Here is a 20,992-nt window from a genome sequence, read left to right on the forward strand (position 1 = left end):
TGTCCAATATGCACGATTCAAGACAAAAAAAGACAAATGAATCCATTTTCTAATATTTTTCGCTTTAGTCTTCATTACATTTGAATTAATTTATTAGCGTTAAAAAAATAGGTAGGGGTATTTTTTATGTTAATTAAATTCGCTTTCATAAATATGTAATATGAATTTCAGGATACCGATAACATTTTCGGGGAAAGCAATGACCTCAACGAAGAAGTCAAAAAGAGAGCCGATAGGTTTTTTAGAAGCATGTCATATCAAACGGCCATGGATAATAAGCTGTACACAGTATCGGAAGAGAGGAATTCATATTCAACAGAAGAGGAATCGTCAACGTTTTCGAGTGCAGCGACAAAAATACAAGCTGGAGTTCGGGGCTTCTTGACACGTAAATATTTCCAAAGAAATAAAACTGGAAATTCATCAGACACAACAGCTCCTTCTATTGGTGAGGATAGTAGGTCTCTAGATGAACTGGGCAATATACCTGAACTGCAAGCGAGTACAGATGACACAGTGAGCAAAATTATTGTCGCTACTTCGACAATCCTGTTAGAGCAATTGGAGCATTTTGAAAAGATGGATCATAATACAACTAGCAAGCATATACCTGACATTCATTTGATAGAGGCAAATAAAGAAAGCGAAGAGTCCATAGGACGCTCTAATCAAAACAGGAAACGCTTGAAGAGGGAGGACGCAATTCAGGTGCAGTCTCCTTATAGCAGTGGAGAAATCCCTCTCAACAGGCAAGCTAGTAAAGTTAGCGAAGACGAAGAGTCCATCGGAGACTTGGCTCAGAGTATCATCACCGAAATTGTTTCAAACGTTTACACACCCGTTGTCCAAATCAAACAAAGTAATCGAAGTCCGACTATGACGCCCCTTAGCGAGCCAATTAATAGCGAGGATGAAAAATCTGAAGAAAAAGTAGCAAAAGAAGTGCAACAGGTAAAACTTATACCAAAAGAAAATGATTATGACACAAAGAAACAAAAATGCAACATTTTTTAATTTTCAGGATAATGACGTCCACTCTGAAACAGGTGAACACGAAAGCAGGGGTGATGAACCGACACCCGATGTAGACAATAAGAGTGAAAAAAGTGTTTTTATACCAGCATTAGATCTCCCCTCTGACGATGATGACGCCGAAGATAACGCCCAGAATACTGTTTCACCCTATATAGATACAGAAGAAACCAAAGTAAAAGAGGAATCAATCGTCAAAGAAGAAAAAGTCAGAAAAGCATTACCAAGATATGTCAGCGCTGATGTAGAGACACTAGTCTCCAAGCAATTGAAAGAAAATTTGGATGACGTTGCAGATGAACTAGAAAACAATGTCGTACACAAATCGAGCACTATTTCTGAAATGAAAGAGGATTCGCAAAACAACTCGAAGGAAGAATTGGTCGTGGAAAAACCCGAGGAAATAGCTGTTGCAGAAATTGGCTTTAAAACACCAGAAAAAGTTGAGAATAGTTTGGACAAATTTACAGGAATCTTGCATTCGGGAGAGTTTCACGACACAATTGTTTTGCCAACTAAAATTGAGAGGAAACTGAGTATTCAAAAGGGTAAGTTAACCTAATTTTCATGTATATTTGCACAATGCCGCTCTGTGATATGTTGAATCATTCATATTCAAATTACACGTAATACATGGCCAGTTATCTAGTATGCAATCGCATCAAAAATATGTTGAGCCAATTTCCTTCTCTCCTGGCATTTTTCCAAATGTAAATTATACAGAATGCTCGTCCTCCCGTGAGTATGACGGCTCCGAAACGGTATTCCGCGTTAACGGCGTCCTATGACGTAGGTCTGACGTCAAATTCTCCGTAAGTTCCCTTATATTATATCCAATTTATTAAAAAACTATCTTCCCTCATTAATTTTTCGAGCGTCACCGAAGGAAGCTATGTGCAATGACTCGACGAAAGACGATAAAAGTAATTTTGTCTTATTTTAATTTTTTTTTCAAAGAGAAATATTTTTATTTTTATTATTTACAAAAATACTTCAATTTCTTAGTATTTCTGTGAGCCTCAGCGGGTCATTATTAAAAATATATATATATATATATATATATATATATATATATATATATATATATATATATATATATATATATATATAAATATATATATATATATATATATATATATATATATATATATATATATATATATATATATATATATATATATATATATATATATATATATATATATATATATATATATATATACATATGTATATATATATATATATATATATATATATATATATATATATATAAATATATATATATATATATATATATATATATATATATATATATATATATATATATATATATTTATATATATTTATATATATATATATATATATATATATATATATATATATATATATATATATATATATATATATATATATATATATATATATATATATATTTATATATATATATGTATATATATATATATATATATATATATATATATATATATATATATATATATATATATATATATATATATATATATATATATAATGAAAAAAGAACATAAGATAAAAACTGTAAAAAAAGATAATACTAAAAATTAAGTGAACTAAAATTATTTTAAGCATCACATGTGTTTGTCATTTTCAGGCAGTTAGATCATCTTTTTCATAAATTAAAAAAAAGTTGGGATGAAAAACTCCTATATTTGAACATGTATGATAAATGTTCGAATGGCGAAATGTAAGGTATTATCGATAAAATTAAGAAAGTTGTGTTGAGATGGTTTGGGCATGTGAATCGAATGAGTGAAGAAAGAACTATAAAACAAATTTATGAGACGAACGTAGTTCTAAATAGGAGTAGAAAAAGACCGAGGAACACTTGGCATGATCAAGTATATCAAATACTTGGTCACGTCAGGAGTCAGAATAATCGGCGGATATGTATGTATGAGGATGTATGTATGTATGGATGTGAATGAGGCGAAGATTGTTAACAAAGATATATTGGTGCGGCGTTCTATTCTCTCTGCCTACCCATGCGAGGAAGCGGCGTGCTGGTTAGTTACTTTTAAGTTCTTTTACATTTTATGATTTTTAGCAACGTATCCAGCTGTCGTAAAATTTAAAAAGCACTAATTTAAAGTATTTTTAGGGTAATTTTGAAGTAGAACTTCTTCACGCACTGTAAAGTGAATTGTATTTATAGGACTGAATATATAACCGTAACGAAACGTTGCATAGTGTAAAATAAACAGTTTTTATTAGTGTATTTTAAAGTAAAATATTCCCCTGATTTGTATGTAGATTTTGCATAAATAACATTTTTATCTGTAGTGTGAATTTATTTGAAAACCTAAAAACCTAACCTGTTCCTAACCTAAAATTGCCTTACCTAATTAAATCCAACCTAACGTGTTCCAGTGGTTTGTACGTAGATTATGCATAAATAACATTTATATCTCTAGTGTATATGTTAGATTTTCTCTGAAAACCTAATAAACCTAGAAAATGTAACCTGTTCCTAACCTAACATAACTTACCTAACCCTTTCTTCTAGTTTCTACGTAGATTGTGCATAAATAACATTTTTGTATGTAGTGTTTATGTTAAAATTCCTCAAAAAACTCGTAAAAATTAGCATCGTAAAACTAGTAAGCTAGTACGGGCATTTTATCCATATTTAAAAATTCCGTTAGAATTTGACCCAGTGAAGAAATTACCATAGAAAACAAAGATGTTTAGCCAGTACTCAAATCTTAATTCATGTAAAATCTGCTTTCGCTCTTGGATTTTGACAGATTGGTCTAGAGCAGGGTTAGGGAACCTTTTCATATCTAAAGACCACATTCGTGAATCTCATTCAATATAAGGCCACGTTTGTAAAATAATCCAGTCAACCCATCGACTACTTTTCAAGTTTTGTGGACACAAACATACGGAAGCAGAGTTTAAAAAAATATATATTTAGATATTTAGATTTATTTTTTAAAAGTGTCACACTTCAAAAGGTTAAAAAATCATGGAATATGAATTATATTTAAGAAATTATAAATTTTCAGAGTTCGCAAACCATTACATAGATAAAAATCACACATATAACGTAGAAAAATAAAAAAATATTAATACGAAAAGTCATAAACTGTATCATTTTGAAACAGTAGACATTCATAAAAATCTAAATAATAATAAACCCATAATTCACAATATGACAATGACTAAGGCCTCCTTATTGTCCATGTTCCCACTGAAAAAAAAAAATAATAACTCCTACGTCCAAGGACAAAACTCTAAAATTTAGATTTAGCTTCATAGACAGTGTTTGAAAATGATCTGGAATGCATCGAAACACGTATTACAATAGATTTTATAAAACAGTTGTATTTATCAGGTAAAATTTTAACTAAAAATCTAGTAGTGGTAATTTACTAGAGAATGTAATGATATGAACTGAATGAGGGTAGAATACAAGAATGTTTTAGTACATAGGGTAGCAAGTTTAAGTAAAAGCTGGTTTAAGTACATAGCGGGTAAAATACAAGCAAGTTTAAATACAAGTAGCGTATATTTTTGGCAGTCCAGTTGTATTTTTTCATTTAAAAAAAAATATACTAAATAAATGAGCAACGGCTATTTAGACAACTAAAGTAGCGTAAAGTAATATTGGTGTAGGTTTGCTTATATGTACTGTGACGTCACATTCTTTGTGAAGTGAGGGAGCTATAATTAAGATTTTGTTTTTCATTCTTCGCGTTCCTTTGAATATCGTAACGGAGCAATATGGAACAAAACCGCGGATGTAAATTTCTCTGCCAATTTTTTTAAAAGACAAAACCATATGTTATTATTTGAGTCTAGCGTTATTGTACATAGTTCACAGCATGCCAAATCTTTTTAACTAGGATTTTTAATGTTGTTGTATTCATCGTCTATTTGCCGAACAATACAGAATAAAATTAACATAATTTAAAACAACGAAGTAAGGCGTATAGCTGCAAGAAAATCTAATTTTCTTCTTCTGCCTCGTTTTTTATTAGCCTCCTGCGATGTCGATTCCCAGCTGTCAATCCATCTTTTTGGTGGTCAGCCCGGGAGTCGTCTGTCTACCTGGAGGTTGCCAATGCATCGTTGCCTTCCCTACCTAACGATAATATACACAACATAATCTTTGACAAACTGGGAGACAAAATGCCTAACCCTCTTCTAGTGGAACGGAAGGTCTGTTGACGACAGTCGACAGTCCAGCTTCTCCTGAGGAGTTTTACGTGGTTTCCTCCCAGCAATGAGCAAATACTGAGAAGTTCCTGACTGGCCCACACCAGATTATCCCTCCTGTTCCCAACACAGATTTAAATAAAACATCTTTACTTAGTTATAAGATATCCACTTAAAGATCTATAAGCCTTGTACATAATAAGCAAGGTAAATAATAATGCAATTCCCATCTAAAAAAACATCTTCGATCTCGGATATTTCCCTTATCCTGTTGTTCCTTATTCTGTCTCGTAGACTCTTGCCAGATATGATTCTTAGAGTCTTCATTTCTGACACTATAAGTGCGTTTTTTGTGACTACGGTGTCCGCTCTGCTTTCGATCCCATATTATGTCATGATGCAAATTAGTTTTTTTGTATATTCAACGTTATTCGTTAAACGCATTGATATTCAAATAGACACCATTTATAATGGGATAAGTGTGACGCTCTCATGACGTCAAGATTCCAATCAATATGACTAAATGCTGCGGAATCCCATTCGCATATTATTCTATTTTCACGTGCGTTTCGCGAGGGGATATTTATTTTCGAGTTCAAGGTGTAGTTACTGAAACATTTACAAGAGAAGAGCGGAGACGTTTAGGATATTCATCATTCTTGGACTCCCACACAAGCTGCTCCTACCATCTAATACACTCACTCCAAACCGATCATTGCGCGTAAAATGTAAATAATTATGGAAACATTAAGAGCTGACTTGCTTTTGATGGAAGGACGAATTCCTCGCAATCCAACGCTTGACTTGGTAAACAAGTAAGCTATTTGAATCATTGAAATCATTGAATATCATGTTTCCAGACGTTTCCCAGTATGTAAATCAATTCAGTAATAATTCAGGATTCGGACCTCACATGATAATAAAAGAGTTTCTGCTAAATTAAAATCTTCTTTTCATCTCACCAATAGATGTCTCTAGTGAAGTTCTAGTGATTCAAGAACAATGTTTCAAAATTGGTTCATATATATAGAACTTCCAAGAATTTGAGTAGTGTGGTTGTCAATAATGGGTAGAATTGGTGAATGTTACACGTGTGTAAAGTGATCACTTAAACCAGCCTATGACGGTCGTCAGCCCCGTAAATGCCCAGACTTCCATATTCTTCTTCATCTTTGATGAGATGTCAAAAAATAATATAATTCGGTAAATATCTTTCATGCATTTAAATAAAATGGTCTCTGCTAAATAAAAGCTTACTGAATTCAGTTTTAGATACTGCCGTAAACTAAATATGTATATGAAAGTATGATCTTCTAGTTTTTCCTTTCTTTACTCATTTATTCTTGTTAAAAATAATCTTTAAACCCTTATCTGTACTCGATGGTGCATGAGGCACTTCAACATATAAACGCAGTATTATCTTGATCATTAATTAGCACATGAAGGAAAGGTGCCATCATTAATTAACACATGAAGGAAAGGCCTCCGCTTCAGGCACCAGTCTAGGGTAATATTAAATTAATATTATTGTGAAAAAATCACTTATATTAATTTGACCACCCCCTGGGAATCGAACCCGGGGCCTCCAGTACAATAGCCTAGAGGCGGATAAAAATAGTTTTGGGAAACTAACAGCAACATTTAAATATGATCCAGTTTATCTTTTATAGTTAAACTGTAACTTTGTTATAAAATCAATATAAATATTTTATTATAACTTAATTATAATGTCTACCGGTTTCGAAGCTAATAGCTTCTTTATCAAGACTAATTGATCAGTCTTGATAAAGAAGTGGTTAGCTTCGAAACCGGTTGACATTATAATTAAGTTATAATAAAATGTTTACAGTGATTTTAAAACGAAGTTACATTTTAATTATAAAATGGAAAATCACAAATTTAGTGCTTCAAATATAAATGAAAGTTTTCCTTTCTTTATTAATTTATTCGTGATGAAAACACTCCGTGTAAAAAACAGTTCGGACTCTAAAACTAAAATTTATTTATTTATTTATTTAATAAAATAATAAAAAATAAAACCCTTATCCGCACCCCAATGGTGCATAGGGCACTGTGTCATATAAACGCAGTGTTATCTTGATCGTTTACACATGAAGGAAAGGTGATCAGCCCTCCGCTTCAGGTACCAGTCCATTTTAATATTAAATAAATATTACAGTGAAAAAATCACTTATATTTACTTTACCCCCCTTGGGAATCGAACCCGGGACCTCAAGAACGGTAGCCGAGCGTGCTGACCATTACACTACGGAGGCGGACATATACATACATATAATATTCACAATGCGTAATTTCTATTTCTCATTTTGGGACATGGGATTAAGGTTAACAAGACTGGCATACAAAGAATAAAGTAACAAAAAAGTTTTTCTTTCTTTCCATAAAGTATTTTTTTCAGATCATTTACGAGTATGTTGGATCCCCGAATGGGTTCTATTTTATATATGTCAGGCAGCTGGTGAATTTGGGTATAGGCAATATATTTTAAGGACCTTGCTCCAAATTTAGTAGTGTTTATCGGCTCCACATGTATTTTTTTTAAGTCCCCGTGTATTATGATTATGAGTTTCTTATTATTTTTTGATATCTCATCAAAGATGAAGAAGAATATGGAAGTCTGGGCATTTACGGGGCTTACGACCGTCATAGGCTGGTTTAAGTGATCACTTTACACACGTGTAACATTCACCAATTCTACCCATTATTGACAACCACACTACTCAAATTCTTGGAAGTTCTATATATATGAACCAATTTAGAAACCTTGTTCATGAATCACTAGAACTTCACTAGAGACATCTATTGGTGAGATGTAAAGAAGCTTTTTATTAAGCAGAAACTCTTATATTAGTATATGAGATCCGAATCCTGGATTATAATCACACACATGAGAAACGCCAGAAAATACCATTTTCATTTTTATTATTAAGCTTATAATTTGACCAGATAATTTATTTACAACATTTTGAGTGTGTCCAAATACTTGTTCACAAAATCTGGATTATCTCCAATGATGTTTCTATGTTATGAGTTTCTTTGTTAAAAATCGGTATGGTGTTGCTGTGAGTCGTTATAAACATTATTTGAAGCATTGTATTTGTAATCTCATAAGCTGGTAGTTGGTAAAATCCGACACTGGTCATAATAACAGAGTAATATTTGAGACATATTGTATTACAATTTTGTCACGATTGGCAAATGCTTTCTGTTATTTTTCACTCAGCATCTTCTGCAGATATTCCCGATTTAAATTCCCTAACCATGACCAAGATGACAAACTAGACAAGCTATGTTGTATGTAATAATATACGTAATATTGGAAACTATCCAAGACGTGTTTGTATAAGACTCATTTTCCGAAACACTAAACATTGACGACAACTTATACATCATTTGATCTAACTCGTGCTTTTCATTTATGATAGTAGGAAATTCGTAGAATGAATCCACAAAATATTTGTGTGAAACATAATGCTTGACACATATAATATTCTTCTACTTCTTCTTCTAACCCTTATCCGCAATGGTGCACAGGGCACTGCATCGTATTGACGCAGTGTTATGAATATAATAATCACATTTATAATATATTATTAGATTAAAACCATTTTTTTTAGCTTTTCCACTTTTTTTATTTGACCAGCGACCGGGTTTCGTCGTTACCGACATCATCAGACTGGTGGGAGGCTATACAAATTGTTATGTTATATATAAAACAAGGCAGGAGTTGATAACCATGATTTGATATATTTTTATTGAGAAATTAATTTAATTTGAGTGAATTTAAGTATTTTATGATATTAAAAATATTTTTTATAAAGGTTTTTTGTATTGAGAGCACGATTTTATATAAAGTTATATTAGATTTGCATTTTTTGTGAATGAATTTAAATTATGTAACGAAGTATCAGGAACTGCTGGTTGACGGCTCCCTCCAATACGCTGCGGTTGTCCGGGGGAAATCCAAAGTTCTCTGAAATGTAAATTTCCCGGCAGTCATTTCTTATCGACAAGACATTAAGGCATCTATTGTTTCTTTTCTAACGGGTAAAGTAAGGGAGAATGAATGTGTGTTACTTGATCATTTAATATGTCTTTATTGGGACAATTTTTTAACCTATTTATTTCTGTATCTAATTTTTTACCTTTACTACATTTCTAATAATATATTAAAAATGCAATTCCATCACGAAGTGTCAGTGGATAATATAAATCTATTAAAAAATCACATTTATTTTTAATAAAAGATTTCTTTGTATGTTTTTTGGTCTTAAGTTTTGGTGTACCGTGAATTTTCCTTATGATCAAAAGTGCTCCCTGACTTCAGAAAGGTTTAGAACTCCTGGATTTACTAATAGAAGTCTGATCAATGTGTCCCAATTTTATATTAAAATTGTATTTATTTGTTAAAATTGTATACGTACCTACGTACATACATTTACAAACAAAAAATATAATTATTATATTTTTTTGGCGGTAACCCACCTTATGTGCCACCTTATGTGTCTTGTCGGTGAAGCTCTTTTCACATATTTTTTATACTCTTTTTTGCACTATTTTAAATATTGAAAAAAAACTATTTTAACGTAAATCATAAGCAAGAAAAGAAAATAAGTGAAAATAAAAGCTGAATAAACAGTATTAGTAATGTTAGTAAATAACCACTCACCGACTACTTCTGTCTACCGGTTTCGAGACGTACCCGTCTCTTCGTCAGGACATACACTACAATTTAACAATCATGCGAACAACACTACACCACACCCACTTAGTACTATTCACATACACTATCACTACACATGCAAAGCATGCAGAGCGAGTTGTTAGTCCCACCATAGTTTCCCAAAAGCATGGTGGGACTAACAACTCGCTCTGCATGTTTTGCATGTGTAGTGATAGTGTATGTGAATAGTACTAAGTGGGTGTGGTGTAGTGTTGTTCGCATGATTGTTAAATTGTAGTGTATGTCCTGACGAAGAGACGGGTACGTCTCGAAACCGGTAGACAGAAGTAGTCGGTGAGTGGTTATTTACTAACATTACTAATATCAATTAAAATGTTTGACCACAAAGTAAATGCTTTGAATATAAATAATATGAATAAACAGTGTTCGTGTCCGTGGTGATTACACCACAAATGGTGTAAGTTAGTGTTTTAGCTACCATGCTGGATTCGATTCCTAGAGGGGGTAAAAATAAATTCTACTGATTTTTTACCCTAACTTTATTTAATATTACCCTCGACTAGTGCCTGAAGCGCAGGAGTGATCACCTTGCCTTCATGCAAGCAACGATCAAAACAGCACTGCGTCAATACGTTGCTGTGCCTTATACACCATCGGATGCGGATTAGGGTTAGAAGAAGATTTTTTTTTAAAAATTAAACCTTTATCGTTTACCCATTCCATTATTTTGCTATACAATATTTTTGTTTGCCCTCTTACCGCCGTCAACAACAAAAAAATGCTCGGCCACCCAAGTATCCACCCTTCTTTCTGAACCTAATTCTAGAATTGCGGACATAATTTCTAAAATGATAAAGCTAAACGCATTTAAACTTTAATTTTGCATTAATTGTTATTATTTTCTATTATTCTTTGTTTGTAAATAAAAATAATACTTGACTCTGGCAGAAACATCCTTTCACTGGGTGACTGCCAAATAAATCTTCTTCAAACCCTTATCCGCACCCCAATGGTGCATAGGGCATTGCATATAAACGCAGTGTTATCTTGATCGCTAACACATGAAGGAAAGGTGATCAGCCATCCGCTTCAGGTACCAGTCCAGGGTGATATTGAATAAATATTAGAGTGAAAAAATCACTTATATTTATTTAACCCCCCCCCCCTGGGAATCGAACCCGGAACCTCCAGAATGATAGTCGAGCGTGCCGACCATTACACTATGGAGGCGGCCAAATGAATAGTCTAAAAAAAACTTGTTTTGTAGTGTTCTTTCTACTTCCATATTTATTGTTCAGTCTTGGGACCATCAACCCTTCGTTATGGGTGAAACGAGTTAATAGTCGTGTATTAGAGGATTTTTATACTTTTTACTAGTTTGTTGCTATGATATTCATCCGCAGTGTTCCACGTATTCGACCGCATTAGACTGAAATCGGTGGACGAATGCAAATATTTTGATGACAGCAACACCTGAGTACATTAATGATATATCTGTCATCATTAATGTAAATTACAGAGAAGTGTATATTCGCAATTATCTAGCATATTTTAGATAAAATATATAGCAAAAAACTTATTTCGCTAGTTTTTATAAAGCCTTCGGGTTGATCTGTTACGGCCCAATATACGATAAATGACAACTTAATTTTCTTTAAACCCAGGTAACATTAGACGTTATTGATTTTTTTGCTTCCTTAAGCCCCTTGGGTACTCGCAAATCTCCAATACACTAAGCGATCGGCCGCGCGAGGTAACAGACGTGTCTCTGCTCACATTTGAAAAATATATAAGTATATGGAAAAAAAATATTCCTTAACTTTCAATAACTCATTTTTTTTCAAATCCATACACTTATTTCGAAGTTAAACTTATTTTTTCAATACATTTAAAAAAAAGTATGGTAAAAATGCAATATTTCTTTTGCAGATACTAACTGTTTCTCTGCGTGTAACATTCACGTGCGGCTCGTGTTTATACTCACTTAAAGACAAGCGAGTATAAACCTGAGTGATAATTCGATAGAAAGGCACATACACTCGTAAATTATACATTCATTCATGAAAATAAATTATTTATTTTTTGTATTTTATTTTGTTCATTACACACTGACATTTTTGAATATTTTGTCAAGACTGTTGTGAAAGGTTAACATTTAAATAAGTGATGATACTTTTAATTTGACTCGTTATTATTACTTTTAATTATACGCGCCTAGAGCGTATTCCGCTTCGAATGAAATGTTAGAAGCAAGCGCCAAATTAAAAATATTTTGATTTGTAATTTAAGAATTATAATGACATTTCGCTCACTCCTTTCAAGAACGTCATAAATCAAAAATCGTCAATTTTCAGTTGTGGATGGTTTCAGAATGCCCAGAAAATGTACTATATCCCAGCAAAAGAAGCATATTTTTAACTTAATATTTACCCGCTACAGGGCAGAAAGTGTTGTTTTTGCATTTTGAAGAAAAGGTATTGTTTCATTATTTTTTCAAATATATTAAATATTTTTCAAATGGAGAAAAAACCTTCAGGTTTTACTTAAAAAGATGTGTTGCATAGTAAAAAGTTCAATAAGTGGCTTGACATTTATTTTTAATTCATTGTGTTATATTTTTAAACTTTAAAAACGCTCTCCTGAAAAATCAAGTTTTTTGATTTATGACGTTCTTGAAAGGAGTGAGCGATTTGTTAAAACTGCCATCTGAATAAAAACAGTTGAGTAAATACAATATACATAATGATATTTTGTAGATTCCCTTGTAATTGTGTTTTTGTTGATTTTAGAGTTTGACGCAGTGTTACTCCTGTTTCTTATTTGGAAATAACGCTTGCTATCCGCCACTTCTAAAATATCCGGATTGAAATTATATTCCGCCGTGTTGAGGGTGATATTTGGACAAAAATTTGGATTAAAAAATATAAAATTATTTAATATTTGACACATATTTAAAACGATCGGAAATCTGCCACTCGCTGCAATGGTAAATAGTTCTTTTTCGGTTTTTAGTTCATGTTTTTGCAAAACGTAGACTCATCCAGCACTCACACTGACAAATCAACCAATCATCACTAGGCATCATGTCTAATTCTGTTCATCTGTGTATATATTAAATTGTGTAGCCGCAATTTTTTATATTTACGGAAGCTTCGGTAATAAATTCTTAGTGAAAACACGTATTATAACTTCCATTATACGGTTCAACATATCCGTGTTTAGATAAATTACATCAACGACGCAAGAAAATAAAATTCTCGTATCGATTTGAGTCTGTTTCTGATATTTTTGTATACAAGACTTCTGTACGCACTTCTGGTATCCGAATTGCGAAATTTTTATATATTTTTCCCTGAATATCTTTGTAATTATGTAATTCTTAATAGATGATGTTCGTTTGGAGCAGTAGTTCCCAAATTTTGGGCCATGGACCCACTACTGACTGCACTGTACCTGTTACAAATAAAGTCGGTTTACATCGCTCACCAACTAATGTATCATTAAATGTCCCATTGTGCAGAAATTAGAAAATAGTCCTTAAAACATGTTTCGAAAGGCCTATTTTCCAATTTTCGCCTGTTCGGTGTGTTACCCCAGATTAAAAATAATACGAAAAGGGATGACAACGGGATTACTACCGTTCACGAAATCGGTTTTAAAATTAGCTAATAATTTTTAAATTCAATGTCATTTATTATATGACTTCCATTTTAATAAAAATGTGTCTCAATTTTTTTTAATATCAAACTTTGCATGAGCTTCCTGACGTTGTTCTTCTTCTTCAAACCCTCATCCGCACCCGATGGTGCATAGGGCACTGAATTATATAAACCCAGTGTTATCTTGATCGTTAACCCTTGAAGGAAAGGCGATCAGGCCTCCGTTTCAGGTACCAGTCCAGGGTAATATTGAATAAATATTACAGTGAAAAAATCACTTATATTTATTTGACCCCCTCCTATGAATCGAATCGGGACCTCCAGTACGGTAGCTGAGCGTGCTGACCATTACACTAGGAAGGCGGACGTTGTTCAGAGACCCCCAAATCAATTTTAATTTTCCACAGACCCCCTGAATGATCCTGAGGACTCCTGGGGGTCCGTATACCATAGACCACTTTGGGAACCACTGGTTTAGAGTCATAGTTTTCCAAAGTGGTCTATATGGACCCTCAAGAGTCAAATTCGACTTGAATATTCTTTATGCGTAGTTCCATATTCTATTACACTTACACGCATAGTTCATATTTCTAAATTAATTCCACCTACATAAAAAAGTACGTCATTAAAGAAAAAGAGGGAATTCTAGAGCATTTTTTAATTCAGTGCGAAATCATATACCACCCAGGTAATATTTTTCTTAGCCGAATTTCGTGACTCGAATAAAATCAAAATAAATAATAAAAGCACTCTGTCTACGTGGGATAGGAATCAACACTTAACCCTTTCATACAAATGTTTTTTTTAAATAAGTATAAAGATCTCTAGTGCAGAATTTCTTTAGATAATTAGACACGCACGCAAAATATTATTTTCTTTGGTTTTATTTTTGGAAATTATACAAGGGCCTCTTATGAGGTTTATATGTATTTGATCGAGCGAAATACGGGACTGTATCTTCTTTATATGATAACGTTTATAAATAATAAACATGTACATATAGGTACAATAAAATGTATTTCTTTATTCTAATATGACAAAATATGGCAATGAGTGTGAATAATAATACAATGTACTGAACAATTTACTGATAGTGATATTAGAAATAATCTGATTTTATGTGGGTGAATGGAAATCTTCAAAACACCCTATGTTCCATGGTTTTTCGTTATATAGTTTGCAAACGAAACGAATTTTCCTCATAAAGCCGTTATGGTGGTATTTTCATCAAGCGAGTCATAAAATAATTTACTGTAAACAAAATTGTATGAAAATAATTTTTTTAACAATTAGACGGTACTATTTCTAAGACCTCCTATAAGGACTTGATATAGAAGAGAGTTAGCTAAAATCATACAAAAACGTGACACTTTCCTACTTATTTCAATGTCACAAGTACCTTTTTATGTTTGAAAAAAAACGCTTCAAATGGTTGAAATTTTACAGGTGTCTCAACTTGATATGAAACATCTATTGTTCCTCTTAATATGAAAGAAGATGGAAGCCTGAGCATCCCAAAGCTTACGACCTATAAATTGACATCTCATCCGTATGATAAATAATCCAGTATCTGATATAATAAATAATATTAATATGTTCGAAATTTCTTTGAAAAAATGGCGAACAAGCGCCCTTGAGGTAGTATTTTACGAAAATGGCGCTATATAAATTATCCAAATTTATTGTTATTATTTACATATGAGGGCTTAATGTATGAGAGGGTTAATGACGTCATTCCATGTCAAGCATACGTTTGTGATTTATTTATAAATTAATTCATATAATATTTAAGTAAACTAGAGCTATAAATGTCCCGTTCCACATAAGTGTAGTAAAACTTAATGCTTTCCTAGATTGGATGACCTGTTTTATTATGGTGACCATTTAGTACAGCTAACAGTACCAGGATAACAGGGGGGAGTCCAGGAAAATTTACTGTTTGTCTCTTGAATTGATACGAACTTTCCCCATAGTTTTCTATAAGATACTCACCTAGATTGCGTCCAGATTTCTGTTTACGCAAAACTGACAACTCTAAAGCAAGACTAGGGGGTATAATGCTATCGCAAGTCAGATTTCACAAATTTTTATAAATGTACATACAGAAATAGAAAAATGCATATCTATCTTTGCAAACAATATTCGCATTTTCCACATTCATGCAACTAATCGGTTCAAAGTGCTGATATTGAGGGTCCACGATTCAATACGGTTATCAATCGTGGGTAGAATTGGTGAATGTTACACGTGTGTAATATGATCACTCAGCCTAAGACGGTCGTGAACCCAATAAATGTCCAGACTACCATATGTATCTTCATCTATATCCAGATGTCAAAAAAAATCCGTATAGAAGTACTTATACTTACTTATAACCCTTATCCGCACCCAATGGTGCATAGGGCACTGCATCAAATTGACGCAGTGTTTTCTTGATCATTACTTACATGAAGGCAAGGTGATCACTCTTGCGCTTCAGGAACCAGTCCAGGGTAATATTAAATAAATATTACAGTATGAAATCACTAATAATTAATCTCAACCCCCCCTGGGAATCGAACCCGGGACCTCCAGCACGGTAGCTAAACACCCTGACCATTACACCACGGAGGCGGACAAAATAGGTATGGAAGTACATACCAAAAAACAAAATAGGTATAGAAGTACAGACCAAAAAACACAATAGGTATAGAAGTACAGACCAAAAAACAAAATAGGTATAGAAGTACAGACCAAAAAACAAAATAGGTATAGAAGTACAGACCAAACATAAATATATTTCAATTGTTTCAATAAACCCAACATTATTTTTGGAACGGGTCTGTTGGGCCCACTCGGTAGACAAAGGGTTAGAGATGTGCAAAAATTAAGTAGTTACACCTATGGTATATCTATCCTATGTTCCGCTATGTGCGTGATGTAAATAGAAACATTTAGGCACAGAATCCAGCCAGGCCGTCTGGAAATATAAAAATAATTTCAATTTACGCACAGCCAAAATATGATTACTGATCCTACGTGAGCTGACCAGACGTCCATAGATAACCTATTTTTTATACGTTCTCGATCATTCTTGTTGAGTTTATCAAAGATAAAGAATAAGTAATAATGCAACACCATACATCTGTTGTCCGCCTCCGTAGTGTAATGGTCAGCACGCTCGGCTACCATACTGGAGGTCCCGGGTTCGATTCCCAGGGGGGGTCAAATAAATATTAGTGATTTTTCACAGTAATATTTATTCAATATAACCCTGGACTGGTACCTGAAGCGGAGGGCTGATCACCTTTCCTTCATGTGTAAACGATCGAGATAACACTGCGTTTATATGACACAGTTCCCTATGCACCATTAGGGTGCGGATAAGGGTATTTTTTAATACATCGGTAGTGTAATGGTAAAGGGGTATATCTGTCAAATTTTTCATTTTCTAAGTTTGTTCCACAAAATGTCTAATATAGTGTATTCCATAATCTGGCAAATATGATATACGATAGCTGTAGTTGCAATTTAGTTTTATTACGATATGTACGTATAAAATATATAAAACAAATTAGTTATTTAATTTCACAAGTTTGTTTTTGTTCTCCTGTAAAATTTGGTCTGAGACAGATATACCCCTTTACACTACCGTCAATAAGGACGGGAGTTACTGTATAGGAGTACTGGTATAGAGTAGACAATTTTTTTTTAAATTTCAGTTTTACTTAGTAAATACCACCATTTCTTAAAACCTACTGTGACGCGTGTTTCGACGCATTCCGCATTATTTTCAAACACCGTATGTGGAGCCAAGTCAAAATTTTAGAGTTGTATCCTAATACAGTGTACAATAGTCTTGGTGCAACCCTAATGTATATAATTAAACCATGGAGTTGGCAAATGAAGGATGAAATCAGTCAGAATGCAGTCGAAATGCGATCTCTCAGACGAGTGTCCAGCAAAACTAATAAAATAAATCTCATAAGTCACTGGAACATTAGGTACAGCGGATTCTTGTTTCCCCTGCTATCTGTGCAGTAAGCAACTCACTAGTACGTCACTGATAAGCGCAGACAGCCCGTTACAATTTCCAGTGATAATGACGTAAAAGCTCGCGAGGAAAACAGATCACAAGTAGATATGATATCGATTGTACACGTTTCACATTAGAGCCCGTCATCTGTCGCTTGTCACAGCATCCATCTCGTGTGATATTCGCGGCCGTCTTGCGCCATTTGTAAATTGAGCACTGCTCGCTAAAATAACAAACGGAATTCCACAAAATTGAGTCTTTTTCGTTTCTTTCCTGGTGATGAAGGAATCCGCGATCATTGTAGAATTAGCTGTTTTTCAATTTATTTATTTATAATTAACATACACTTTACAAACTTCAAATTTAAAGCGTATACATTAAAATACATTATAATCGAAAATAAGCAAGAATACCATTGCTAAAGGTGTAGAAGAATCCCGCTTCGGAAAACTCCTTCAGACACATGGAACAGATCAATATCCAATGAGATATTGTTCCTTTTATCCTTGTTCTTGATCCTTTTAGAAACATTGAATTTAAATAAATATGACTTAATTCACAACATTTTAAGCTTGACAAAATCTTTGTTTTTTCAAATGAACAGATTGTCTAAATTTTTCCAAACGCTTTAAAAATATGAAATTAATATAGGGGAGGTACTGAAAATCAATCAAAATATAATTTATCCGTCAATAAAATCAATAAACAGTTAGTCTAAATCATGGGTTGGGAGTTAATTAAGCAAAAAGAGCCAAATTGTTATGGAAATAGGGTTTAAAAGTTACTAAATAGACCCACAGTTTTTCTAAATCTTTCCAGGCGGTGTAAAAATGTAAAATGAATATTGGGGAGTTACTGAAAATCGATAAAAATTTAATTTTTCAATCAATAAAATCAATAAACAGTTTGTTTAAATTATGGATCGAAAGTTAAATAAGTAAAAATAGTATTTTTTATAGAAATAGGGTTTAAAAGCTGCTAAAAAGCTGCAAAGTCTGTCTTAAATCTTTCCAGACGCAGTAAAAAATTAAAAAATCATTACGAATCCACTGAAAATCGATTGAAATATAATTTTCCATCGGCTAAATGAATAAACAGTGAGTCCAAATCATTCTAGACGCTGCAAAAAATATTATTATGAATCTACTGAAAATCTATTAAAATATAATTTTCCATCGGAGAAATTAATTAACCGTTCGTATAAATCTTTCTAGACGATGCAAAAAGTTACATAATTTATATAAATCTCTAAAAAATCGATTGAAATATTATTTTCCATCGATAAAATGAATAAACAGTTAGTTCAAATCATTCTAGACCCTGCAAAAAGTTGTATAATTAATACGAATCCACTGAAAATCGATTAAAATATAATTATCCATCAGTAAAATCAAATGAACAGTTCGTAGAAATCTTTCTAGACGCTTCAAAAAGCTCGCTTTGTTTTCCTCAGTTTTTCTCCGGCCAAAATATTTTAACGCGGAATAACAAATAAAGAAAGACATCAACGCCACCTCCGTCAGTCGTAAGTTCGAAGATGAATGGTCCATTAAATGCATTATTATAAATATATACGAGCGGAATCGTTAAACGCATTCAATGTCGGTACATTAGTAACTCAAATGCAACCTGTTAAAAATAACTAAGGTCATAAACCAAGGTCTGTTCTTACACATGTTTACGAACTCATACACACACGAACATAACAATATATGAATTAATGAAGGGAAAAAAGAGAGTTTTCCTTTCATGGTACAATTTCATTAATTGGACTATTTCAATGGTATAATTTCTAGGTGGGTAGATTTACTACAAAGGTAAAATAGATTACTGAATTCAGTAATTACAAAACAGGATAAAAATCACATTTTTCTATAAGACCTACATTTGAGTAGCCATTTTTGTCGGACAAACATTTATAGTTTCTACATTACCTAAAACTAACTAACTTACTAACCATCACACCGCTTCCCCGCAGGGGTAGAGAATAGAACCCCACACCAATCTGTCTTTACACGCAATCTTTATTTCTTCCATATTCATACATCTTCTCATATATACACGCCGATTATTCCCAAATCTTGACCTGACCAATTTCAAGTATTTGAAATACCTACTTGATCATGCTATGTTTTCCTCGGTCTTCCTCCGCTTTTCTACGTTACCTAGTTATTACACGCGCCAATTATCCAGATAGTCTTGGTGTCTTTTTAAACGCATGTATGACCTGGGATTATAATGTCATAAAAAATATTTTCCCCGAATTTTCTTCCGCACTTACTCCATACTTGTTCACAAATCTGGGTTCTCCGCTTTGTTATTTTTGTATTTTAACATCTCAACATACCCGAAATTTATTTTAATAAACTGACAAACAGTCCCATTACGTTGACCTGTTGTAGATATATGTACTTGTACGTACTTGTGCGTACCTTCCTGAATCTGACATTTTATTCCGTGTCATTGTTGCATAATTCTGTTTTTTTATGGTTCAGGTAGAGATCACTCTCCATATGGGTGGAATGCCTTATTTAAAAAAAAAAAAAAACATCTCAACATAGACGAAGATTTACAGGGTTTATAACCTGCCATAGGCTGGTTAAGTGATCACTTTACACACGTGTAACATTCACCATTTTACACATGATACTGTGGAGAAAACCCAAATTTGTGAACAAATGTTTGAACACACACAAAATGTTGTAAATAATTGGTCTAATTTCGCGCTCCCCTTTGCTACATCTTGCACGTATTGACTGTCTACAACGTAAAAAAATAAGGGAATCGTTTCGCTTTTTCGATGGTACTAATCCTAAAAAACGCTGTGAAACCCGTGTAAAAAGTTAATCCAGTATATAAACAGCACTTGACCTTTGACTTGTGAAAGAGAAACGCCCATTGCGAACGAACGGTTATTATTTCCAATCGAAGTAGCAACTGTGATTTATTTTCCACTCGAGTGTTTACCATCGCAGCATTGCAGTATGTTCAATCAGTGTTCCTAGATACATGTCAATAATTGTAGGACAGGGTTGAATTCAAAATAACAAATCGCTCACTCCTTTTAACAACGTCATATATGAAAAATCGAAAATTTTCAGTCGTGCATGTTTTCGGGATGCCCAGAAAATATACTATATCCCAGCAAAAGCTGCATATTTTTAGCATAATATTTACGCGCTATAGGGCAGAAAGTGTTGTTTTTGCATTTTGAAGAAAAGATATTTTTTATTTTTTTATATATATATTTTTATACTGAATATTTTTTAAATAAAGAAAAAAACATTCATGTTTTTACAAAAAACATACCTTAAAACTCTGTTGCACAGTAAAAAGTTCAATAAGTGGCTTGATATTTATTTTTAATACAATTTATTATATTTT

General features: G+C 32.9%; 1 protein-coding gene across 1 annotated transcript in view; it reads left to right on the forward strand.

Annotated features, from left to right (window-relative positions):
- Nucleotides 1-20,992, forward strand: part of LOC148305682 (uncharacterized) — a 34,896-nt gene that overhangs the window by 7,434 nt on the left and 6,470 nt on the right. The window contains exons 4-5 of the mRNA XM_088266330.1: nt 172-951; nt 1,022-1,580. Coding sequence (XP_088122456.1) covers nt 172-951; nt 1,022-1,580 — 1,339 coding nt within the window. The remainder of the gene's footprint in view (nt 1-171; nt 952-1,021; nt 1,581-20,992) is intronic.

This window comes from Brachycentrus maculatus, unplaced genomic scaffold (genome assembly GCF_059751285.1).
Source record: "Brachycentrus maculatus isolate JH-2025_06_01 unplaced genomic scaffold, ASM5975128v1 h1tg000266l, whole genome shotgun sequence".
Lineage (NCBI taxonomy): Eukaryota > Metazoa > Arthropoda > Insecta > Trichoptera > Brachycentridae > Brachycentrus > Brachycentrus maculatus.